This window comes from Coregonus clupeaformis, unplaced genomic scaffold (assembly GCF_020615455.1).
Source record: "Coregonus clupeaformis isolate EN_2021a unplaced genomic scaffold, ASM2061545v1 scaf0068, whole genome shotgun sequence".
Lineage (NCBI taxonomy): Eukaryota > Metazoa > Chordata > Actinopteri > Salmoniformes > Salmonidae > Coregonus > Coregonus clupeaformis.
Window position 1 is genome coordinate 494,909 of NW_025533523.1, and position 25,910 is coordinate 520,818.

The 25,910-nt window shown below is 44.4% G+C and overlaps 1 protein-coding gene across 2 annotated transcripts; it reads right to left on the reverse strand.

Moving 5' to 3' along the window:
• Positions 1–1,606: 1,606 nt before the first annotated feature.
• On the reverse strand, positions 1,607–25,277 carry LOC121540340 (mesoderm induction early response protein 2). 2 transcript variants are annotated; one of them, XM_041849143.2, is made up of 13 exons: positions 25,043–25,277; positions 22,894–23,060; positions 22,518–22,643; positions 18,463–18,580; positions 17,309–17,415; positions 17,119–17,188; positions 16,829–16,980; positions 16,499–16,580; positions 13,565–13,659; positions 13,188–13,318; positions 12,524–12,621; positions 9,898–9,993; positions 1,607–2,886 (listed from the first exon to the last, which is right to left on the reverse strand). In XM_041849143.2, the coding sequence occupies exons 2-13, from the start codon at positions 23,050–23,052 to the stop codon at positions 2,408–2,410; spliced, it is 1,713 nt and encodes a 570-aa protein (XP_041705077.1). In that variant the 5' UTR covers positions 23,053–23,060; positions 25,043–25,277; the 3' UTR covers positions 1,607–2,407. The 2 variants fall into 2 exon arrangements, with proteins under 2 accessions (XP_041705077.1, XP_041705078.1); XM_041849144.2 differs by lacking the exon at positions 9,898–9,993.
• Between the last annotated feature and the right edge of the window lie 633 nt (positions 25,278–25,910).

Sequence of the window (25,910 nt, forward strand, 5' to 3'; positions counted from 1 at the left end):
ATCATTTTCAGCTACTGGGTTATTTAGTATGGGTTCTATGTTAACCAAGTTGCTGCTGAATAACCTATATCCAAATGGAGATCTCCACAGTGCAGTGGGTTTTTCAGCTACTATTATGGCACCACACAATCACAGGATGGATTTTTTTGTATTGCCTCTGTGGGTATAATCTTGGTTAATCCAGAACTAGAAACTCCTGTAATTTGGTCAGATAAGTAGTCTGTCCACAAAGATTAATTTGGGTACAATGATGTAAATTTGATTAAAGTCTAGTGTGCAGTTTTGCACACAAGACTAGGATTCAAGTACTTGTGTGTGGTCTAACTTGACCGTCCTTTTGGGTTCCAAAAGTCCTCACAAGAATAGTAAAATAAGGAAAAAGTGGGGACATTTCGCCGGTCCGCAAAAGGAAAAATGCTATTTTAGGTTTAGGGGTTAGATTAGATTTAGGGTTAGGGTTACAATTAGGGTTAGGCGTTAAGATTAGTGTTAGGAGTATGTTTAGTTTTAGGGTTAGGGGTTTAGGAAAATAGGAATGGGAATACATTTTTTGATCCCCACTTCAATAGTAAAATAAAGTGTGTATGTGTGTGTGTGCAATGACTTTCATTGTCAACATGTGTATTTTTAATAGGTTATTTTTCTTTTCTTTTTTACAAAATATAACAATTAGAATTACAAACCAACATAAACAGAAGCAGTATGATATAAATGCAAAAGAATAATAAACAAAGGCAGTGTTTCTACTCCCTTTCCTGCCCCGATAGTCAACACCCAGAACCGCCTGTAAACAGTTGAAGAAAACACGGATCTAGAACAGCTTAGGTCAGAGCAGGGAGTAGAGGATGACCCCACCTATAAAAATAAATAAAGACATGGAGTTTTCCTGCTGTCAGGGCAGAGAGCACAGGGGACGTATTCTCTTCGGGCCCACCTGAGCAGGGGTTGTGAAGCAGGCAGGCGCTCTTCAGACTATGTGACAGCCGAGATCCTCTAGTGGCAGGATCCTGTAGAGCAGGGTTCTTCAATTCCGGTCCTGGAGGGCCGAAACACCTCTGTTTTTCATCCTCTCCTTCTAATCAGGGGCTAATTCAGACCTGGGACACCAGGTGAGTGCAATTAACTACCAGGTAGAAATAAAAAACAGAAGTGTTTCGGCCCTCCAGGACCGGAATTGAAGAACCCTGCTGTAGAGCATCACTGAAACCTGGGGACTGTATAGCTAGCTATATTAGCTCTATATATCACATTCTCCATCTGCAACGTTCATAACATTGCACCCTTCTGAACACACCCCTTTTGGGTTGATGTCCTTCAATGCCATTGGGCTTTTACAATGACTGTTATCCCCAAGGTTGCATGTGTGGTTCAGGGCAATATTCAACACTTAATCACACAACAGGAGTTGAGATACATGGAAGAAGCCAGAGGCTACAAAACCTGAGTAACTGTGTATTCAGTGACTTACCTAAAGTAACATGTACAATAATGTGCAAAACACAGGCTAATGTGCCTACCGTGGTTGTCAGGCAATTGTGAGAGTTTGGTACTGTACAAGACCTTTCAAATGTCAACATAAACTAGAAAAAACACAAAAGTACTCCCATCAAAAACTCTGGTTTCTTATTGCAAACCTTCCAAGACATTTCTGAACAACAAGTAACAAGAAAATAAAACATTGTGACAATCTCAAAAGCATTGTTTCATGGTATTTTTATACAGATCTTTCCTTTTGAACAGACTGTATACAAAACCTTCAGTTTCAGTTGTGGATGTTCAAGAGAGGTGGAACCACAGTGAACCAGGGAGGCTGATCCTACCTAAGAGATCCACAGTCAGAGTGGTGAAGAGTCGTACAAGTGCAGACTGAACACTGCTCATAGAAACAGCCTTATCAGAACCGATAGAGGGAGAACATCTCTTGTGGACATACTGCTATAATACGGCATCCAGGTCATGCTGTCTGTCTGCTTCTCATTGTTCCCAGTAAACAGGGCTTAAATCTGTCGCTAGTTCTGCTCTGGAAGAGGAGGTGGTCACTGCAAAGAACATCAGGCTAATTGCTTTGGCCTTAGAACTATCAACAAGCCCAGCCGCTTTTCCAGTACCAACATTACCTAAGAATTCTCTAAGAACTGGGAACATCCCTGTAGAACGACTGGCCTTCCAGAACAGACAGGTAGGTAAGCCATTGTGCTTGTGAGCAGTGGGAGTCCCCCCTAGTAAACACTATGATACAGGTAGGCCCATCTCCCCGTAAAAACACAGTTTCTCTCCTGGGGAGTTTCACACCATCACATGGGTAAGCTCTGGTCCAAGTTTACTTCAACAGGCAATAATTAGAAGTACAGACAACCCATATTTTATTGGAATGTTCTCCAGGGTAAAGACACCCTTCTTCCTCCCCTTACTGTGTGAGAGAGCGGGGGTGCTGGATGGGAGGGGGGCACAGGGCTGAGGGACACAGGTAACTGCTGATGGCCCCAAAGTCTGAAGTGATGGAGACTGAGGGGGCAATGGCGGGTGAGGGCTGGGGGACGGAGGGCAGGGAGAAGTCTACCTGCAGCCCCTGGGAGGCCCCATCCTCTGGCCCCGTGGACAGGCCGTCTGGAAGGAAAGGCCCCAGCTGCAGCTGGTAGAAGCCAGAACCCAGGAGAGGAGGCTCCACTGGGGGGGACGGGGGGCTGCAGCAGGGCCGTGAGGAGGGGTGGAGCTGGGCAGGAGGCAAGGTGGTACAGTGGCCCGGGCTGCAACAGTTCAGAGAGGGCTCCTGCTGCAGGTCCTCCAGAGGGGGGAGTGGAGAGAAGTGGCTGAACAGCTGCTCCCTCGGTGGGCTAGGGCAAGGAGCGCCACACAGCTCCAACACCTCCATCCCCAACTCAGCATCTAGACAAGCAGAGAATTACTAAAGAGAGACTTGAACAAGCACTACCTCAACGGTAACCGACAGAGCAAATATTGATATAATAACCATCATATCGCAGTAACCTTGGAGTCACGCGATGATGTTACATTGTACTACCACCACAACATGGAAAATCATGCAGAGTTTATAGGGAGATGAAATAAGTTATTTCATAACTTATTTCAAAACTTCATAACTTATGGTGGTTAAGTGCACGGTGATGAGCTTCATGCAAATTTCCAATAAATATCGAGGGTAGGGTCTATTATTTGAATGTGACATGATGTTCGGCGCTTGGCTGCCAATTATCTATAAAAAAAATTGTATCTCACTGTGACGAGTACTGAGGATACGAAGACGCAGACGCAGGAATCAATATAAAGGTTTACTTAACACTGAGCAAGAGAACAACAAAGTGCGAGTACACGACAAGACACTAACAATCACACACAACAACGCTGAACTGTCCAGGGCTACATAGGGGTGGTGATGAGATGACGAGGTGCAGGTGCGCTGGAGGTGATTAGGGTGCGTTGGGTTTCCATTCCGGTGTTGCCGAGGTGTTGCGCTCAGACCGGTGGCTCAGTAGACCGGCGGAGGGGAGCAACGGGAGGAGATGTAACACTCGCTCTTAACCATATCGCATTATATAATCTACCATGTCCACTTTATCAGCCAACTGTTGTCTAGAAAGCATGCACCAAAACCAGATTGGGCAAGTATGCTTTTTATCACAACAATATGTGTGCCAAAACCATCGATAGAGTTGAAAATGTGATGGAAACACATTGAACTTATGTTTTTTATAATCTGTACATTTATGCATGAAAGTTATTTTACAGTGCCTTCAGAAAGTATTCATACTCCTTGACTTATTCCACATTTTGTTGTGTTACAACCTGAATTCAAATTAATAAAATAAAACATTCTCAACCATCTAGACACAATATCACATAATGACAAAGTGAAAACATGTTTTCAGACATTTTTGCAAATGTATTGAAAATGAAATACAGAAATACACTACATTACCAAAAGTGTGTGGACACCTGCTCGTCAAACATCTCATTCCAAAATAATGGGCATTAATATGGAGTTGGTCCCCCCTTTACTGCTATAACAGCCTCCACTCTTCTGGGAAGGCTTTCCACTAGATGTTGGAACATTGCTGCGGGGACTTACTTCCATTCTGCCACAAGAGCATTAGTGAGGTCGGGCACTGATGTTGGGCGATTAGGCATGGCTCGCAGTCGGCGTTCCAATTCATCCCAAAGGTGTTCGATGGGGTTGAGGTCAGGGCTCTGTGCAAGCCAGTCAAGTTCTTCCACACCGATCTCGACAAACCATTTCTGTATGGACCTCGCTTTGCGCACAGAGATATTATCATGCTGAAACAGGAAAGGTCCTTCCCCAAACTGTTGCCACAAAGTTGGAAGCACAGAATCGTTGAGAATGTCATTGTATGCTGTAGCATTAAGATTTCCCTTCACTGGAACTACGGGGCCTAGCCCGAACCATGAAAAACAGCCCCAGATCATTATTCCTCTTCCACCAAACTGTACAGTTGGCACTATGCATTCGGGCAGGTAGTGTTCTCCTGGCATCCGCCAAACCCAGATTCGTCCGTCGGACTGCCAGATGGTGAAGCGTGATCTTAGGCTTGTGTGCAGATGCTCGGCCATGGAAACCCATTTCATGAAGCTCCCGACGAACAGTTATTGTGCTGACGTTGCTTCCAGAGGCAGTTTGGAACTTGGTAGGGAGTGTTGCAACCGAGGACAGACGAGTTTTACGCGCTACGCACTTCAGCACTTGGTGGTCCCATTCTGTGAGCTTGTGTGGCCTACCACTTCATGCCACGTTGAAAGTCACTGAGCTCTTCAGTAAGGCCATTCTACTGCCAATGTTGGTCAATGGAGATTGCATGGCTGTGTGCCTGATTTTATACACCTGTCAGCAACCGGTGTGGCTGAAATAGCCGAATCCACTACTTTTGTATATACAATGCATTCGGAAAGTATTCAGACCACTTTACTTTTTCCACATTTTGTTACGTTACAGCCATATTGATAAAAAAATAAAAAAGACATGTACACACAACACAAAACCGCATAATGACAAAGCAAAAACAGGTTTTTAGAAATTTTTGCAAATGTATATATACAATAAAAACCTGAGATATCACATTTACATAAGTATTCAAACCCTTTACTCAGTACTTTGAAGTATCTTTGGCAGCGATTACAGCCTCGAGTCTTCTTGGGTATGACGCTACAAGCTTGGCACACCTGTATTTGGGGAGTTTCTCCCATTCTTCTCTGCAGATCCTCTCAAGCTCTGTCAGGTTGGATGGGGAGCGTCGCTGCACAGCTATTTTCAAGTCTCTCCAGAGATGTTCGATCAGGTTCAAGTCCGGGCTCTGGCTAGGCCACTCAAGAACATTCAGAGACTTGGCTGTGTGCTTAGGGTCGTTGTCCTGTTGGAAGGTGAACCTTCGCCCCAGTCTGAGCGCTCCGGAGCAGGTTTTCATCAAGGATCTCTCTGTCCTTTGCTCAGTTAATCTTTCCCTCAATCCTGACTGGTCTCCCAGTCCCTGCCGCTGAAAAACATCCCCACAGCATGATGCTGCCACCACCATTCTTCACCGTGGGGATGGTGCCAGGATTCCTCCAGACGTGACACTTGGCATTCAGGCCAAAGAGTTACATCTTGGTTTCATCAGACCAGAGAATCTTGTTTCTCATGGTCTGAGAGTCCTTTAGGTGCCTTTTGGTAAACTCCAAGCGGGCTGTCATGTGCCTTTTACTGAAGAGTGGCTTCCGTCTGGCCACTCTACCATAAAGGCCTGATTGGTGGAGTGCTGCAGAGATTGTTGTCCTTCTGGAAGGTTCTCCCATCACCACAGAGGAACTCTGGAGCTCTGTCAGAGTGACCATCAGGTTTTTGGTCACCTCCCTGACCAAGGCCCTTCTCCCCCGATTGCTCAGTTTGGCCGGGCGGCCAGCTCTAGGAAGATTCTGGGTGGTTCCAAACTTCTTCCATTTAAGAATGATGGAGGCCACTGTGTTCTTGGTGACCTTCAATGATGCAAACATTTTTTGGTACCCTTCCCCAGATCTGTGCCTCGACACAATCCCTTCTTGGAGCTCTAAGGACAATTCCTTCGACCACATGGCTTGGATTTTGCTCTGACATGCACTGTCAACTGTGGGACCTTATATACAGTGAGGGAAAAAAGTATTTGATCCCCTGCTGATTTTGTACGTTTGACCACTGACAAAGAAATAATCAGTCTATAATTTTAATGGTAGGTTTACTTGAACAGTGAGAGACAGAATAATAACAAAAAAATCCAGGAAAATGCATGTCAAAAATGTTATAAATTGATTTGCATTTTAATGAGGGAAGTAAGTATTTGACCCCCTCTCAATCAGAAAGATTTCTGGCTCCCAGGTGTCTTTTATACAGGTAACGAGCTGATATTAGGAGCACACTCTTAAAGGGAGTGCTCCTAATCTCAGCTTGTTACCTGTATAAAAGACACCTGTCCACAGAAGCAATCAATCAATCAGATTCCAAACTCTCCACCATGGCCAAGACCAAAGAGCTCTCCAAGGATGTCAGGCACAAGATTGTAGACCTACACAAGGCTGGAATGGGCTACAAGACCATCGCCAAGCAGCTTGGTGAGAAGGTGACAACAGTTGATGCCATTATTCGCAAATGGAAGAAACACAAAAGAACTGTCAATCTCCCTTGGCCTGGGGCTCCATGCAAGATCTCACCTCGTGGAGTTGCAATGATCATGAGAACGGTGAGGAATCAGCCCAGAACTACACGGGAGGATCTTGTCAATGATCTCAAGGCAGCTGGGACCATAGTCACCATGAAAACAATTGGTAACACACTACGCCGTGAAGGACTGAAATCATGCAGTGCCCGCAAGGTCCCCCTGCTCAAGAAAGCACATATACAGGGCCGTCTGAAGTTTGCCAATGAACATCTGAATGATTCAGAGGAGAACTGGGTGAAAGTGTTGTGGTCAGATGAGACCAAAATCGAGCTCTTTGGCATCAACTCAATTCGCCGTGTTTGGAGGAGGAGGAATGCTGCCTATGACCCCAAGAACACCATCCCCACCGTCAAACATGGAGGTGGAAACATTATGCTTTGGGGGTGTTTTTCTGCTAAGGGGACAGGACAACTTCACCGCATCAAAGGGACGATGGACGGGGCCATGTACCGTCAAATCTTGGGTGAGAACCTCCTTCCCTCAGTCAGAGCATTGAAAATGGGTCGTGGATGGGTATTCCAGCATGACAATGACCCAAAACACACGGCCAAGGCAACAAAGGAGTGGCTCAAGAAGAAGCACATTAAGGTCCTGGAGTGGCCTAGCCAGTCTCCAGACCTTAATCCCATAGAAAATCTGTGGAGGGAGCTGAAGGTTCGAGTTGCCAAACGTCAGCCTCGAAAGCTTAATGACTTGGAGAAGATCTGCAAAGAGGAGTGGAACAAAATTCCTCCTGAGATGTAGTTGGCCACCAGGTTTTCACACAAGAAACGTCTGACCTCTGTGATTGCCAACAAGGGTTTTGCCACCAAGTACTAAGTCATGTTTTGCAGAGGGGTCAAATACTTATTTCCCTCATTAAAATGCAAATCAATTTGTAACATTTTTGACATGCGTTTTTCTGGATGTTGTTGTTGTTATTCTGTCTCTCACTGTTCAAATAAACCTACCATTAAAATTATAGACTGATCATGTCTTTGTCAGTGGGCAAATGTACAAAATCAGCAGGGGATCAAATACTTTTTTCCCTCACTGTAGACAGGTGTGTGCCTTTCCAAATCATGTCCAATCAATTGAATTTACCACAGGTGGACTCCAATCAAGTTGTAGAAACATCTCAAGGATGATCAATGGAAACAGGATGCACCTGAGCTCAATCTCGAGAGTCTGAATACTTATAAATAAGGTATTTCTAAAAACCTGTTTTTGCTTTGTCATTATGAGGTATTGTGTGTAGATTGATGAGGGAAAAAAACTATTTAATCCATTTTACAGTAAGGCTGTAATGCACTGTATGTGCAATAGGTCATCACACACAGGTTTTTATCCGCAACAAGTCAGTTTGAGGGAGACACACCTCTGGTGGGAGGTTTTAGAATATTTGCATGGAAATCTGTCACCAATTGGATGGAAACCCAGCTACTGACATTGGGCAGTGGTTCCCTTTTTTCCCCTTACTAGTTAGGTTTCCATCCAATTTGCGAATATTATAAAATCTGCATTTAAATAAATGTAGCATTTTCCCACCAGAGGTGTGTTTCCATCAAACTGACTTGTTGCGGATAAAAAGCTGTGCATGATGACATAGTGCATGACGACGTAGTGCATGACGACGTAGTGCATGACGACGTAGTGCATGACGACGTAGTGCACATAAAAACCACTCAAGTTTCCAAAATAAAAGTTGAATGTGTTTCCATCACATTTTCAACTCTACTAATGACTTTGTCACAAAAACTTTTGCGATAAATAGCAAACTTGCCCAACCTGGTTTTGACGCATGCTCTGTAGACAACAGTTAGTTGATAAGATGGGAAGGATAGGTTATATGATGAGATATGGACAACAGCAAGATCATTTCTATTTGATAATTGGCAACAAAGCACTGATTATCATGTCACCAGCATTCAAATATACCCTCAATATTAGTTGGACATTTGCATGAAGCTCATCGTGCACTTAACCACCATGTGAAGTTCATCATAATTTATTTAGTCTGCCTATAAACTCTTCATGCTTGTCCACGTTGTGGTCGTAGTATGCTATAACGTAACATATCATTGCGTAACTAAGTTTCCACCATAATTGTCAGAATCTATTTAACCGACAAAAAAATTATCCACCCTTTTTTTTTTTGAGGCCTGTCTTGATTTTTTTTGCATCAGGTAATTCATTAGCATGAAATGGTTGGATGGAAACCTGGTTAATATTACAATTACATTTGACATTTTAGTCATTTAGCAGACGCTCTTATCCAGAGCAACTTACAGTACTGAGTGCATACATTTTCATACTTTTTTCGTACTGGTACCCCCGTGGGAATTGAACCCACAACCTGCTCTACCACCTGAGCTAAAAGGGACAATCAGCTCTTTACAAAATGTTATGGTTTCAGACTGAAAGTACAATATAACAAAGCTGGTGAACATGGTAAGATGGTAAGCATTTCAAGGTATTTGTTGTATTCGGCGCATGTGACAAATAACATTTTATTTGATAATTTAAATTATTAAATTATTAAAATAATGAAAATAAACTATTCATAAAACATTTAAGGTTAAAAATTATTGTGAGGAAGCCAAAACAAAACTTTAAAAAGCTAACCCTCCAATGAGAGACTTTTCATAAGCCTTAAGATTTTATTATGGTTTGGGATTTTAGATTTCATGCAACTTCCTGGCCTGAGAAGCATAATGCCTTCACAAGTATTTGGGAAAAGAGCCTGCTCTAGTTCTGACCTCATGAAAACCTGACCTCATGAAACTTGTTTGGCTTCATACTTTCAATCAGCAAAAACAGCAACAGCAGAAATAGGTTGGCCTGGTTAGAGTCTTTACCTGGTGGGTGGCCCTGCCTGGTTAGAGTCTTTACCTGGTGGGTGGCCCTGCCCGGTTAGAGTCTTTACCTGGTGGGTGGCCCTGCCTGGTTAGAGTCTTTACCTGGTGGGTGGCCCTGCCTGGTTAGAGTCTTTACCTGGTGGGTGGCCCTGCCTGGTTAGAGTCTTTACCTGGTGGGTGGCCCTGCCTGGTTAAAGTCTTTACCTGGTGGGTGGCCCTGCCTGGTTAGAGTCTTTACCTGGTGGGTGGCCCTGCCTGGTTAGAGTCTTTACCTGGTGGCCTTGGCTGGTTAGAGTCTTTACCTGGTGGCCCTGCCTGGTTAGAGTCTTTACCTGGTGGCCCTGTCTGGTTAGAGTCTTTACCTGGTGGCCCTGCCTGGTTAGAGTGGCCTGTGTGCAGTGAGATCAGGGCTTTAAGAGAAAGCGGGGCGTTCGTCTGCGACGGGGACGGCCCTCCTCCTCTGGAACACCATGCCAACACAAAGGTAGAAACACACAAACCAATGGGAAAACAAAGACACACACAGGTGGGATAAAACAATACATACAGTGAGGGAAAAAAGTATTTGATCCCCTGCTGATTTTGTACGTTTGCCCACTGACAAAGAAATGATCAGTCTATAATTTTAATGGTAGGTTTATTTGAACAGTAAGAGACAGAATAACAACAAAAAAATACAGAAAAACGCATGTAAAAAATGTTATAAATTGATTTTGCATTTTAATGAGAGAAATAAGTATTTGACCCCTCTGCAAAACATGACTTAGTACTTGGTGGCAAAACCCTTGTTGGCAATCACAGAGGTCAGACGTTTCTTGTAGTTGGCCACCAGGTTTGCACACATCTCAGGAGGGTTTTTGTCCCACTCCTCTTTGCAGATCTTCTCCAAGTCATTAAGCTTTCGAGGCTGACGTTTGGCAACTCGAACCTTCAGCTCCCTCCACAGATTTTCTATGGGATTAAGGTCTGGAGACTGGCTAGGCCACTCCAGGACCTTAATGTGCTTCTTCTTGAGCCACTCCTTTGTTGCCTTGGCCGTGTGTTTTGGGTCATTGTCATGCTGGAATACTTATCCACGACCCATTTTCAATGCCCTGGCTGAGGGAAGGAGGTTCTCACCCAAGATTTGACGGTACATGGCCCCGTCCATCGTCCCTTTGATGCGGTGAAGTTGTCCTGTCCCCTTAGCAGAAAAACACCCCCAAAGCATAATGTTTCCACCTCCATGTTTGACGGTGGGGATGGTGTTCTTGGGGTCATAGGCAGCATTCCTCCTCCTCCTCCAAACACAGCGAGTTGAGTTGATGCCAAAGAGCTAGATTTTGGTCTCATCTGACCACAACACTTTCACCCAGTTCTCCTCTGAATTACATTTACATTTACGTCATTTAGCAGACGCTCTTATCCAGAGCGACTTACAAATTGGTGCATTCACCCTATAGCCAGTGGGTTAACCACTTTACAATTTTTATTTTTATTTTATTTTAAGAGGGGGGTAGAAGGATTACTTTATCCTATCCCATAAAGAGGTGGGGTTTCAAATGTCTCCGGAAGGTGGTGAGTGACTCCGCTGTCCTGGCGTCGTGAGGGAGCTTGTTCCACCATTGGGGTGCCAGAGCAGCGAACAGTTTTGACTGGGCTGAGCGGGAACTATGCTTCCGCAGAGGAAGGGGAGCCAGCAGGCCAGAGGTGGATGAACGCAATGCCCTCGTTTGGGTGTAGGGACTGATACATACAGTGAGGGAATCATTCAGATGTTCATTGGCAAACTTCAGACGGGCATGTATATGTGCTTTCTTGAGCAGGGTGACCTTGCGGGCACTGCAGGATTTCAGTCCTTCACTGCGTAGTGTGTTACCAATTGTTTTCTTGGTACTATGGTCCCAGCTGCCTTGAGATCATTGACAAGACCCTCCCGTGTAGTTCTGGGCTGATTCCTCACCGTTCTCATGATCATTGCAATTCCACGAGGTGAGATCTTGCATGGAGCCCCAGGCCGTGTTTCTTCCATTTGCGAATAATCGCACCAACTGTTGTCACCTTCTCACCAAGCTGCTTGGCGATGGTCTTGTATATTATTCCAGCCTTGTGTAGGTCTACAATCTTGTCCTTGACATCCTTGGAGAGCTCTTTGGTCTTGGCCATGGTGGAGAGTTTGGAATCTGATGGATTGATTGCTTCTGTGGACAGGTGTCTTTTATACAGGTAACAAACTGAGATTAGGAGCATTCCCTTTAAGAGTGTGCTCCTAATCTCAGCTCATTGCCTGTATAAAATACACCTGGGAGCCAGAAATCCTTCTGATTGAGAGGGGGTCAAATACTTATTTCCCTCATTAAAATGCAAATCAATTTATAACATTTTTGACATGCGTTTTTCTGGATTTGTTGTTGTTATTCTGTCTCTCACTGTTCAAATAAACCTACCATTAAAATTATAGACTGATCATTTCTTTGTCAGTGGGCAAACGTACAAAATCAGCAGGGGATCAAATACTTTTTTCCCTCACTGTAAACATGCTTCAAATCATATGTTCATGAACACAACACATCAAATTGAGGCAAACAATGTGATCAAGACAAATAATAATAAGACAAAGAGTGGGGTGGATATGAAATGGTGAGAGGGTGGATGTCTGACTTCAGAGGAGAGGGCATGTATGACTATTCCTTATGGATCCAGCTAACTCTTATGACCTCAGTCTTAAAACAAGCTGTAGTGTTTGTGGTGTGTTGGTTTCATTTTTACAAAAATGTTTTTTAAATTCTATTTTCTATTCTTATCTCTATTATTATCACTGCATTGTTGGGAAAGAGCTCTCAAGGTAAGAATTTCACTGTACTGTTTTACGCCTGTTGTATCCTGTGCACGTGGCGAATAAACTCTGAAACTTGAATGCTCTGAGGCAGGGATCAGGGCCAGGCCTGTGGTATAGGACTGGGGCTAGAGAAGGGGCCAAGGCTAAGGTTGGTGTCCAGGGCAGGGTACCTTGCTTGTCCAGGTCTATGACTGGTGGATGTGAGGGGGGCTGAATCTGGGAGCACCCCTCCATCTCCCCAACCTCTCCATCCTCCTCTCCATCCTCCCTGGAAGACATAAAACAGAAGGAAACGGCGTGTGAAGGAAAAAACGTTCCAACTGCACCTGAACTTGTCCAAGAAGAAGACTCATTTCCATTCTCAGATTCAAACCATTTAGTTATTGTTATGAGTACTGAACACGACCCAGGACTCCCAGCATCCCAGCAAGGTATCAGCTAAACATAATAAACATCTCTAGTCTGAAAACAATGACAATGGGGAGGTTATATTGAGATACAATGTCTCTGCTTGTCTACATCTGTTATTTATTCCGATCAAGATGATCCAACCCATTCCCATCACCGTACAGTGCGTCTACACCTCGTATTAAAATCTGTCCGCTGTGTCCGGATTTTCATTTTCCTGCGCTCTATTTAAATAAGCTATTATTCTGGGAATGGTGCCAGGCCAAGGAGACGATCATGACAACAACAACTTGACGGTAGTGTCATAGTAGTGCCCGCAATTCTACACTTCACTCAACTTGATGGTATCATTTGCCAACTCAGATGGCATTCAAATGCTGCTTGACTCTCAAGTCTAGAGAGGGTCATATCTGCAGTGCTACTCACATGCTCCCTGACTGCAGACTGTACTTCTTGCGGCCCAGCTTAGTGGTCTGCTGGGTGAAGTACTCGTGGCGGTCCGACTTCTTCCACATGTAGTAATACTCCACACACTCACCCACCGACCTTGTGCGTACCTGACACATAAACACAGTGTGGTTTACTGTTCGCTATGGTATGAATCTGTGAGTTTCTTGTCTGATCAATGCAGACAAGCAGGTTTGCACAGGCACGCCTCAGGTTATGTCGAAGCAACTGTCAAAATGTGCTTCGATGTAACCTGTATGATGCCAGTCTTGGCCATTACTTAAAGAGATAATTTCAACTTTGTAGCAAATCAGGTTCTCCACAAACCTGACGTTTGTAGTTTTTGTGCTGCTCACCTTATTGGCCTGAATGAGGTGGAAGTTCTTCCCATGAACTCGATAGCCATGTTCAAAGTTTCGACATTCCTCCTCGCTCCAGGCACACAGCTCCTCTGCACAGAAGACAACAGCAGTTATTATAGGAGCTAACCATGTCAAGATGATAACTATTAATCCATTCACCCCATAAACTCCTCTGAATGTTTGACTTCCATTATCTAGCTACACTACATGACCAAAAGTATGTGGACACCTGCCTGTCGAACATCTCATTCCAAAATCATGGCATTAATATGGAGTTGGTCCCCTCTTTGCTGCTACAACAGCCTCCACTCTTCTGGGAAGGCTTTCCACTAGATGTTGGAACATTGCTGTGGGGACTTGATTCCATTCAGCCACAAGAGCATTAGTGAGGTCGGGCACTAATGTTGGGCGATGAGGCCTGGCTCGCAGTCGGCGTTCCAATTCATCCCAAAGGTGTTCAATGGGGTTGAGGTCAGGGCTCTTTGCAGGCCAGTCAATTTCTTCCACCCCGATCACGACAAACCATTTCTGTATGGACCTCGCTTTGTGCACAGGGGCATTGTAATGCGGAAACAGGAAAGGGCCTTCCCCAAACTGTTGCCACAAAGTTGGAAGCCAGAATCGTCTACAATGTAATTGTATGCTGTAGCATTAAGATTTCTCTTGAACTGGAACTAAGGGGCCTAGCCCGAACCATGAAAAACAACCTCAGACCATTATTCCTCCTCCACCAAACTTTACAGTTGGCACTATGCATTGGGGCAGGTAGCATTCTCCTGGCATCCGCCAAACTCAGATTAGTCCTTCGGACTGCAAGATACTGAGGCGTGATTCAACACTCCAGAGAACGCGTTTCCACTGCTCCAGAGTCCAATGGCGGCGAGCTTTACACCACTCCAGCTGACGCTTGGCATTGCGCATGGTGATCTTAGGCTTGTGTGCGGCTGCTCGGCCATGGAAACCCATTTCATTTCATGCTTCCAGAGGCAGTTCGGAACTCGGTAGTGAGTGTTGCAACCAAGGACAGATGATTTTTACGCGGTACGCGCTTCAGCGTTCCTGTTCTCTGAGCTTGTGTGTCCTACCACTTCGCGGCTGAGCCGTTGTTGCTCCTAGATGTTTCCACTTCACAAAAACAGCACTTACAGTTGACCGGGGCAGCACTAGCAGGGCAGACATTTGACGAACTGACTTGTTGGAAAGGTGGCATCCTATGACAGTGGCATGTTGAAAGTCACTGAGCTATTCAGTAAGGCCATTCTACTGCCAATGTTTGTCTATGGAGATTCCATGGCTGTGCTCGATTTTATACACCTGTCAGCAACGGGTGTGGCTGAAATAGCCTAATCCACTAATTTGAAGGGGTGTCCACATACTTTTGTGTATATTATAATACCGCAAGCCAATGAATCAAACCAGCATTAAGCCTAAAACATAGGCAACAAACGTGAGTTGGTAGATTTGTCAGCTTACACAGGAGAGGGCACAATAGGCTACATTTTAACCTACACTCTTAGAGCTCTGCTACCCGACCCGAGCCCTGACATTATACATTGGGTTAGGGCCGGGTAAGGGCTGTGTTTTCATCAATAACTAGGGTACGGGCAGGGCTCGGATATTACTAAATTGATCACTAACATTTTGAAGCTGAGCCATTTGCTCGTGCTCTGCTGCGCAGTACAGTCATATCTGACTAAGATCATAACATGGTGTCAGAAGTGCTTCAACCTCATCAAATATAGAACAGGAGATACTATTTCACAGAAAATAATAATGTTCATTGAGCTTTGTCTGAGTTCAGAGTGACGAAAGTAGCTAACAGCTAACTGCTCTCTCATGCCTCTTCATTGAGCAGAGAAGCCCAGGCTGAGCCATTGCTATGGATACTCACAGACTCCGAGAGCCATGAGCAGAGCGAGCTGTGTGCAGGGAGCGAGTGACAGACAGAGAAGAGCAGCTAATGGATTTACTTATGGGCTCGGGTTTAAAATTAATGCCCGTGCAGGGCTTTACTACACTCCCAGCTTGGATGTGCGCAACGGAAATACAATCAAAAACTATTTGTAGCATTAGTCAAGATGACAGTAGGGCTAGGACAATACCAGTATCACAATATTTTTTCCATGGCAAAAATGAAAACACGAAGCAGACCAAACTCTTTGGTCCTTTAAAAACCTGCTGTATGTAAAATATTGTGTGCTATAGCTTGGAAAATAAATACATGTGATTCTGGATGACAACATAATGATGTTTGTTTCCAAAATTAGGGCTGTTTTCTTAAAGAAGTTAAATCTGCTTTGTGTTTTGTATCGCGATACTGGTATTGTCCCAGCCCTAGATGACAGATCAGGGCCCGTATTAAAAAAAGGCTTTCAGAGTAGGACTGCTGATATGAATAAGATTACAAGCCCTGGGACTTAGCTTAAATATTTGACCTAGGCCAATATATAAGTGTATCTTTAAGTTGTTGTTAACATGGGTTCATGGTGGGTCTATCAAATCATTTAATTTCCAAGGGAAAGCAAAGATTAAGTTCCAAAGAAACCAAAGAAGTTCCATGGTCCCACAATATCATTTTTTTTAATGCTCTAAAATGTAGAATACTAGCATCATTCAGAGACTAAACAGCTGTAGCGAATTAGCACACATTTTTTATTTACAGCGGTGGTTATTGAGTTGAAGACTCTACAGGCATGGTGGTTGCTTCACTGTCTGTCCTCAAATATGAAATTGCAATTCATAATTTGGTGCTGCTAATGAGTCATTGATATGAGTTAATAGACTCTTGGAAGATTAGTCCAAATGAGGACTATAAGAGAGCCTAAAAAAATTGAATAAAAAAGAGTTGTTGTCACTAGTAAGATGTTGCAGTAAGATGATATATTACATTCTTGATAGCAGTAATAAATGTGTCATGGACGGTCTTACCGCTGAATACTTTCACATTAAAGCGCAGTCGTCTCAGTGCCTCCTCTGCATTAAAGCTGCATTTCACCAGCTCATACAGGGCCTGAGAGCGACGGAGAGAAAGAGAAAAGAAAGCTAACAGTTGTGACAGAAGTCTGTGACCTCAACCACAGTATGAACTGTCCAGAAATCACTCGACATGCAAACAAAGTTAATAGATTTACATATGAAGATCCAGTCCCACTCTGTTTCTGCTTTACCACCCAGTTTCAAGTTTTATTAGTCGTATGTAGAGGATACATATGGTATACACCGTCCAACTAAAGTAAATGACCCAACCCGCTACAGTACTTGTTCATTGTCTTTGATTATGTCCCCGTTGATGAGGGTGTCTACAGCCCCATCCTGGCCTCCCCGTCTCTGGGCACTTAGCAGGAACTCCTTTACCGCCTGGCCTGGCAACATATCTGGGGTCCACAGGAGCTGGTCCTCATTCTCATAGACTGGGAGCAGGAGATGGAGAGTTAGTGATAGTGATAGAGACACAGGTATAAGGATGTGTGTGAGACTGAGGCGAGTCAAAGTGTCAACACACTAATCCAAAATGTACACTGATTCTGAAAGGGTCAATTGGGGGTTACCTCTCTCCTGGTATGAGTATGGGCTGAGAGGAGGGATTTTGGCTTGGTACATTGAGCCCACCATGATGTCCTGGAAAAATAACAACCACAGTGTCAGTCACACAGGCACTACAGAAAACAGGTTTTTATATTTCCCTAAATAGTAATTGTAGAGTATTTTCTCTCTGTTCAGTAGGCCCCAGTGTCTCACCTTGCGTTCATCATTGGAGGGAATGGAGGTGTCGTCGTCATCCTCGTCCGAGTCATCTTCTGAGGAGCTGACTAAGGTGCCTTTGTCTCCGTCTGCCAGGGAATGGGCTGGCACATGGGAACATTTGTTACACCAATATGTAGCATTCTCATAACACCACCAATTAAAAACATCAAGGTACAACAAATTTGTTTTGCCATAAAGGGGCCCTCAGGCCATTTAAAAAAGATATGGACGTGATATGATAAGGGGATTCTTCTGAGTGGTGAGCTGGGTGGGTGGGGGTCTGTTTACGGAAGTGGTAGCTGTGCTGGGAAAGGAGGAGTGTGTCATACCCATTATATAAAGGTAACTACCAAAATAAAGGAAACACTTGAGTAAATGAGGGATACAAAGTATATTGAAAGCAGGTGCTTCCACACAGGTGTGGTTCCTGAGTTAATTAAGTATTTAACATCCCATCATGCTTAGGGTCATGTATAAAAATGCCCAGTTGCCCATTACTTTGGCTACCAAGGCTAGAAGAAGAGATCTCAGTGACTTTGAAATAGGGATCTTCAAAGGAGCATAGGGGGTTTAAAGAGTGTGTGTGTCTCAGTCACCTGATCTGGAGCGGTGCCTGAAACAGCGTTTTCCACCACCATCAACAAAACACCAAATGATGGAATTTCTCATGGAAGAGTGGTGTTGCAGCCCTCCAATAGAGTTTCAGACACTTGTAGAATCTATGCCAAGGCGCATTGAAGCTGTTCTGGTGGCTCATGGTGGCCCAACACTGTATTAAGATGCTTTATGTTGGCGTTTCCTTTATTTTTGCAGTTACCTGTAGTCTGATACTAGAATGATATTGGATAAGGCCAGGGCGATACCAGTATCACGATACTCGTTAGTATCGTGGCAAGGAAACAAAACATGAAGCGGATTTAACTTCTTTAGGAAAACAGCCCTAATTTTAAAAACAAACATCATTATGTTGTCAGCCAGAGTTACATTTACCTATTTTTTAAGCTATAGCACACAATATTTGACATACAGCAGGTTTTAAAGGACCAAAGAGTTGTCTGCATCGTGTTTTCATTTTTGGCATGGAAAAAAATATTGCAATACTGGTATCGTCACAGCCCTAATACTATATATGACATTATTGGTCGTACCTCTTAGGTGGCGGCGGAGGAGGAGGTCGGAGGCATGGGCGGTGACAGAGGGAGTGAGGTCATCAGCTGATGACTCCTCCTCATCCTCTCCTGAGAACAGATCTTTAGCTATCTGGTCCTGGAAGAACGGAACAGTCCATTACTGTCTCAATGGAATGTTCTCTAAGCATCACACTCAGTGAAGTAAATTGCATTTATGATACATAAACGTAATTTAGTCATTTTAATGTTTTCTGAGTGTTTGTAGACTAGACAGGGCATCAAGAGCCCTTAAGAGCCACCTTAACTCATTTCCTTATGGACCAAGTCATCATTACTCATACAAGAATCAATAGACATCATGTCAATGCCAGAACATGTATCCTGTAATGCTCTTGAATAAAGGAGTGCACAGCTCCTCGACAATCACAGTGTACTCTATGCTGGTTTTCCATCTTGCCTTTTAACTAGTGATTGATTTCTGCTTGGAAAACCAGGCGGGTGCACCAATAACCAATTATACCACATCAGTCACCAGCTTCATTAATAAGTGCATCGACAACGTCATCCCCACAGTGACCACATGTACATATCCTAACCAGAAGCCATGGATTACAGGCAACATCCACACCGAGCTAGAGGCTAGAGCTGCCGCTTTCAAGGAGCGGGACACTAATCCGGACGCTTATAAGAAATCCCGCTACGCCCTACGACGAACCATCAAACAGGCAAAGCGTCAATACAGGACTAAGATCGAATCCTACTACACCGGGTCTAACGCTCGTCGGATGTGGCAGGGCTAGCAAACTATCACGGATTACAAACGGAAACCCAGCCACGAGCCGCCCAGTGACGCGAGCCTACCAGACGAGCTAAATGCCTTCTATGCTCGCTATGAGGCAAGCAACACTGAACCATGCATGAGAGTACCAGCTGTTCCGGACGACTGTGTGATCACTCTCTCCATAGCCGATGTGAGTAAGACCTTTAAACAGGTTAACATTCACAAGGCCGCAGGACCAGACTTATTACCAGGACGCGTACTCAGAGCACGCGCTGACCAGCTGGCAAATGTCTTCACTTACATTTTCAACCTCTCCCTGACCCAGTCTGTAATACCTACAGGTTTCAAGCAAACCACCATAGTCCGTGTGCCCACGAACGCCAAGGTAACCTGCCTAAATGACTATGGCCCCGTAACACTTACATCTGTAGCCATGAAATGCTTTGAAAGGCTGGTCATGGCTCACATCAACACCAGCATCCCGGAAAACCTGTACCCACTCCAATTCGCATACCGCCCAAACAGATCCACAGACGCCGCAATCTCTATTGCACGCCACACTGCCCTTTCCCACCTGGACAAAAGGAACGCCTACGTGAGAATGCTGTTCATTGACTACAGCTCAGCATTCAACACCATAGTGCCCTCCAAGCTCATCACTAAGCTAAGGACCCTGGGACTGAACACCTCCCTTTGCAACTGGATCCTGGACTTCCCAAAGGGATGCCCCCAGGTGGTGAGGGTAGGCAACAACACATACGCCGCGCTGACCCTCAACATGGGGCCCCTCAGGGGTGCGTGCTTAGTCCCCTCCTGTATTCCCTGTTAACCCACGGCTGCGTGGTCACACACAACTCCAACACCATCATTAAGTTTGCCGCCGACACGATGACAAGATGAGATAGCCTATAGGGAGGAGGTCAGAGACCTAGCAGTGTGTTGCTAGGACAACAACCTATCCCTCAACGTGAGCAATACAAAAGGTGCTGATCGTAGACTACAGGAAAAGGAGGGCCGAGCACACCCCCATTCACATCGACTGTTCTCTCTGCTACTGCACGGAAAGCGGTACCAGAGTGCCAAGTCTGGGACTAAAAGGCACATTAACAGCTTCTACCGACAAGCCATAAGAATACTGAACAGTTAATCAAATGGCTACCTGGACTATTTACATTGACCCCCTTCTTATACAATGCATTCGGAAAGTATTCAGACTCCTTCCCTTTTTCCACATTTTGTTACATTACAGTCTTATTCTAAAATGGATTTAAAAAATAATAATCCTGATCAATCTACACACAATACCACATAATGACAAAGTAAAAACAGGTTTTTAGAAATGTTTGCAAATGTATTAAAATAAAAAAACGAAAATACTTTATTTACGTAAGTATTCAGACCCGTTGCTATGACACTAGAAATTGAGCTCAGGTGCATCCTGTTTCCATTGACCATCCTTGAGATGTTTCAACAACTTGATTGGAGTCCACCTGTGGTAAATTCAATTGATTGGACATTATTTGGAAAGGCACACAACTGTCTATATAAGGTCCCACAGTTGACAGTGCATGTCAGAGCAAACACCAAGCCATGAGGTTGAAGGAATTGTCCGTAGAGCTCCGAGACAGGATTGTGTCGAGGCACAGATCTGGGGAAGGGTACCAAAAAATGTCTGCAGCATTGAATGTCCCCAATAACACAGTGGCTTCCATCATTCATAAATGGAAGAATTTTAGAACCACCAAGACTCTGCCTAGAGCTGGCCGCCCGGCCAAACTGAGCAATCGGTGGAGAAGGACCTTGGTCAGGGAGGTGACCAAAAACCCGATGGTCACTCTGACAGAGCTCCAGAGTTCCTCTGTGGAGATGGGAGAACCTTCCAGAAGGACAACCATCTCTGCAGCACTCCACCAATCAGGCCTTTATGGTAGAGTGGCCAGACGGAAGCCACTCCTCAGTAAAAGGCACATGACAGCCCGCTTGGAGTTTGCCAAAAGGCACCTAAAGGACTCTCAGACCATGAGAAACAAGATTCTCTGGTCTGATGAAACCAAGATGTAACTATTTGGCCTGAATGCCAAGCATCACGTCTGGAGAAAACCTGGCACCATCCCTACGGTGAAGCATGGTAGTGGCAGCATCATGCTGTGGGGATGTTTTTCAGCGGCAGGGACTGGGAGACTAGTCAAGATCGAGGGAAAGATGAACGGAGCAAAGTACAGACAGTTCCTTGATGAAAACCTACTCCAGAGCGCTCAGGACCTCAGACTGGCGTGAAGGCAAACGACCCTAAGCACACAGCCAAGACAACGCAGGAGTGGCTTTGGGACAAGTCTCAATGTCCTTGAATGGCCCAGCCAGAGCCCAGACTTGAACCCGATCGAACATCTCTGGAGAGACCTGAAAATAGCTGTGCAGCAACGCTCCCCATCCAACCTGACAGAGCTTGAGAGGATCTGCAGAGAAGAATGGGAGAAACTCCCCAAATACAGGTGTGCCAAGCTTGTAGCATCATACCCAAGAATACTCGAATCTGTAATCACTGCAAAAGGTGCTTCAACAAAGTACTGAGTAAAGGGTCTGAATACTTATGTAAATGTGATATTTCCATTTTTTATTTGTTATAAATTAGATTATTTTTTCTAAAGAAACGTTTTTTTGCTTTGTCATTATGGGGTATTGTGTGTAGATTGATGAGGGGGAAAAACTATTTAATCCATTATAGAATAAGGCTGTAACATAACAAAATGTGGAAAAAGTCAAGGGGTCTGAATACTTTCCGAATGCAATGTATATACAATGACTCTCTTGCACAGGCTCGATGTACACTCACTGGACTCTAACCACATACTCACACATACTACACTGACACTCCAACAGACACACACACACGGACAAACACACATGCATATTGACACATGCAAACACACATGCCTGGACTAACCCGTACCCCTGCACATTGACTTGGTACCGGGCCACTTGCATATATCCTCGTTATTGTGCTACTATTTCTTGGTTTTGTTCATTGAGCAATTTTTTCTTACTTTTTTAAAACTCTGCATTGTTGGCTAAGGGCTCGTAAGTAAGCTTTCGGAGCATATGACAAATAAAAATTGATTTGATTTACTAACAAATGAATAAATTAAGTACTAAGAAGAAACAAAAGAGAAAATCAGCCTGACTGGAACTGGAGGGCCTGAGTGGTTCACCCCTTCTGCAATGCTTTCCTGTTTACACTTTTATCTGGGCATTACTCCAGTCTCAGGTATGTCTAGGTATACCCAGGTCTCACCTTGTCCAGTGTCATGTCAGGTAGACTGGCTGCTAGCTCGTTGGGCTCCCTGTCCTGCTGCAGGAGGGGATCAGACACCTCATACCCATACAGAGACAGCAGGTCCTCCAGGGGCATCTCACAGCCCTACACAGAGAGTGAGAGACAGAGAGAGCGAGAGAGAGAGAGCGAGAGCGAAATAAGGGTCAATTTGGCTAGAATCCATTAATCCATCACATTATGGAATAATTGACAATCAATTTTATAGAATAATGTTATTCACTACTGGTCTAGAGGGATGCAGTGAGGTAAGGCTTTTGTCCCAGCCCAGCAGTAAAGTTGTGGTGCCTCCAATGGGTCAGCACACCACACCAGATGCCAGAGGAGCTGTACTCACATTTTGGGGACGTGCTGCCATCTTCATTGGGCGGCCCTGTGAGTGTGAGGCCCCCAAGCTCTTCTGAAGCTCCACTAGGGCCCTGGACTCCTCCTCTGGCCCCTCATAGCCCTGCCTCAGGATCTCCACTAGGCTGCGTCTGTGATCTCCAGAGCCCATCGAACCAGCTAAGATACACACACAAAGGGTTACCATCGTAGAGGATCAGTAGGTGCCTGATCCCTGTTCATCCCATTATATACTGAACAACAATATAAACGCAACATGCAACAATTTCAACGATTTTGCTGAGTTACAGTTCATATAAGGAAATCAATCATTTGAAAAAAATGCATTATGCCCTAATCTATGGATTTCACATGACTGGGCAGGGGCGCAGCCATGGGTGGGCCTGGGAGGGCATAGGCCCACCCACTTGGGAGTCAGGCCGATCCACTGGAGAGCCAGGCCCAGCCAATCAGAATGTGTTTTTCCCTACAAAAGGGGATTTATTACCCCCACCCCTCTGACGATCCCGCAGGTGAAGAAGCTGGATGTGGAGGTCCTGGGCTGGTGTGGTTACACGTGGTCTGCGGTTGTGAGGCCGGTTGGATGTACTGCCAAATTCTTGTTTAGTTGGAGGCGGCTTATGGTAGAGAAATTAACATTCAATTCTCTGGCAACAGTTTTGGTGGAAATTCCTGCAGTCAGCATGCCAATTGCATGCTCCCTCAAAACTTGAGACATCTGTGGCATTGTGTTGTGTGACAAAACTGCACATTTTAGAGTGGCCTTTTATTGTCCCCAGCACAAGGTGCACGTGTGTAATGATCATGCTGTTTAATCAGCTTCTTGATATGCCACACCTGTCAGGTGGATGGATTATATTGACTAAGGATAAAATGCTCACTGACAGGGATGTAAACAAATTTGTGCACAAATAGTCAATAGCTTTTATTTAGTCAGGATCATTATGAGATTATAATAAAACATTATAAGGCCTGTCATACATGCTTATCAGCAGTCCTACAATGCATTATAGCAGTATAATTAAGCAATAAGGCCCGAGGGGATGTAGTATATGGCCAATATTCCACGGCTAAGGGCTGTTCCTTTCACGACACAACGCAGAGTGCCTGGATACAGCCCTTAGCCGAGGTATATTGGCCATATATCACAAACCCCGAGGTGCCTTATTGCTATTATAAACTGGTTACCAACGTAATTAGAACAGTAACAATAAGAGCGTCTGCTAAATGACTAAAATGTAATGTAAAATTAATGTTTTTGTCATACCCGTGGTTTTACGGTCTGATATACTATGGCTTTCAGCCAATCAGCATTCAGGGCTCGAACCACCCAGTTTATAATAATACGTTTTAGGCTTACCTGCTGTTTGTGTAAAGTGTTACAAGTCTTTTTACTTGTTCTATAATTCAAAGTTGCCTTACAACCACTCATTAATTAAAGAATGGCCGAAGTTAATCCAACAGTATTACAAAAACTTGACTTTTTGTCAAAATAGAAAATCTACTAATTGAGTTGACCTATGAACCAACAGTCAAGAGTTCGTTCTCACCTCATGCAAATACAGCAGTGGTCTCCTAAAAATATTTTGGGCGAATACTCTCACAAACAATACATTAGTGAAAGGTACGTTTATGGCCACTTCAGGACGCAATGACCAGGGCCAGGGCGCTTTCCTGTAACTTGGTGCTGAACGTTCCTTCCTCTGACTCACAAATGGCACGAGAAGGAAATAGTTCTGGCTATTGCGTTTCCACCCGAAAAGACACCGACAGAGTAACTGAAATATGTCGGACTTCTCTCAAAGTTTGCAGTCCAAATGCATTACGAACGGAGCACACCTGGACCACTTCTTCAGCACCACCGTAGAGCCGGTCTCCGATTGTTTTCTATAGCGCACTATCTGGCAAATTGGGAATGGCTCTTTAACACGAAGAACGCGGAGAGGCGAGACTGTGACAAAATGCCCCCATTTTACTTCCTTAGTTATCAACCCATATTTCATTCACAACCCTGTGTAACCAGTTGATACGATTGTCAACATCGATAGCTGCCGTCTTGGATGACAGAGGCTCCCAAATGCAGAGCTGTTTCAGTATAATTTAGTCCTCACATTCCTCCCCAAGCCCTTTTGCTCACTTACCTCCGCCATTCCGTTTCTGCGCAGGCTGAGGAATGCCCGGATGTTGTAGAGCTGTGGCTCTATTCTATGTACAGCCTACAGACCTAGTTTACTGCCGCAACGTTTCAGCAACAATGATGACAGTAAACTACATGAAAAATTCTGAAATGAGAGAGTACGCCGTGTACTATTCACACCAACCTCTGGTATTGGTACAGGCTTTCATAAACTTGCCATCAATCTTGCTCTTTGTGAAAATAACTAACAAAGCACAATGATTGAAGTTCAGATGTTTGTAAAGTTGCCCTTTGAACTTAATATCACATGTTTGTTCACCTATGACCCTGAATAGCCAATGTAGCGAATCTGATTGTAATGGGCTAGGGGAGAGTGGGGTAAGTTGAGCTGTTTTTTTTCTCATTCAGAATCACTACATCAAGAGAAATATGATATTATTTCTAACAAATCTATCTACATATATTTCAGGATGTTGTGTATCCCTGGAAATAATCAGTATTCATGTAAACATAACAGTTTTGAAAACATAGGTATGGGGTAAATTGAGCATAGGGACAGGGTAAATTTAGCCGCCTTAGGGTAATTGGGTGATGGTGCTGATAGGTCAAAGTTTAATTCATGGGTTGAGGTTGTGGTATATTGTATATCTTAAATGTATGCCTACATTCAGATATAGACCTCTCTGTTAAATATCCCTTCCCCTATAATTTCTTGGCCAGTTGTCTGGGACAGGGATTTTGTTTCAATCTGCATTTGAGGCTACTAAGCCCATGAAACTGGTCTGTGAGATTCTTGATACAGTATGTTTAGCAAGCTCAGACTCCATGTCATCAGATAAGACCTTGTGTGCCTCTGCTACTCTATCATAGTC

What these genes read in the sequence shown, in the direction of transcription:
- LOC121540340 (XM_041849143.2), bottom strand. Translation starts at nt 23,052, where the DNA reads ATGGGCTCTGGAGATCACAGACGCAGCCTAGTGGAGATCCTGAGGCAG. An exon ending in CCTCCGCCGCCACCTAAGAG is followed by an intron (nt 17,416 to 18,462) that starts GTACGACCAATA and finishes CCCATGTGCCAG; the next exon opens with CCCATTCCCTGGCAGACGGA. An exon ending in ATACTCATACCAGGAGAGAG is followed by an intron (nt 16,981 to 17,118) that starts GTAACCCCCAAT and finishes TCCTGCTCCCAG; the next exon opens with TCTATGAGAATGAGGACCAG.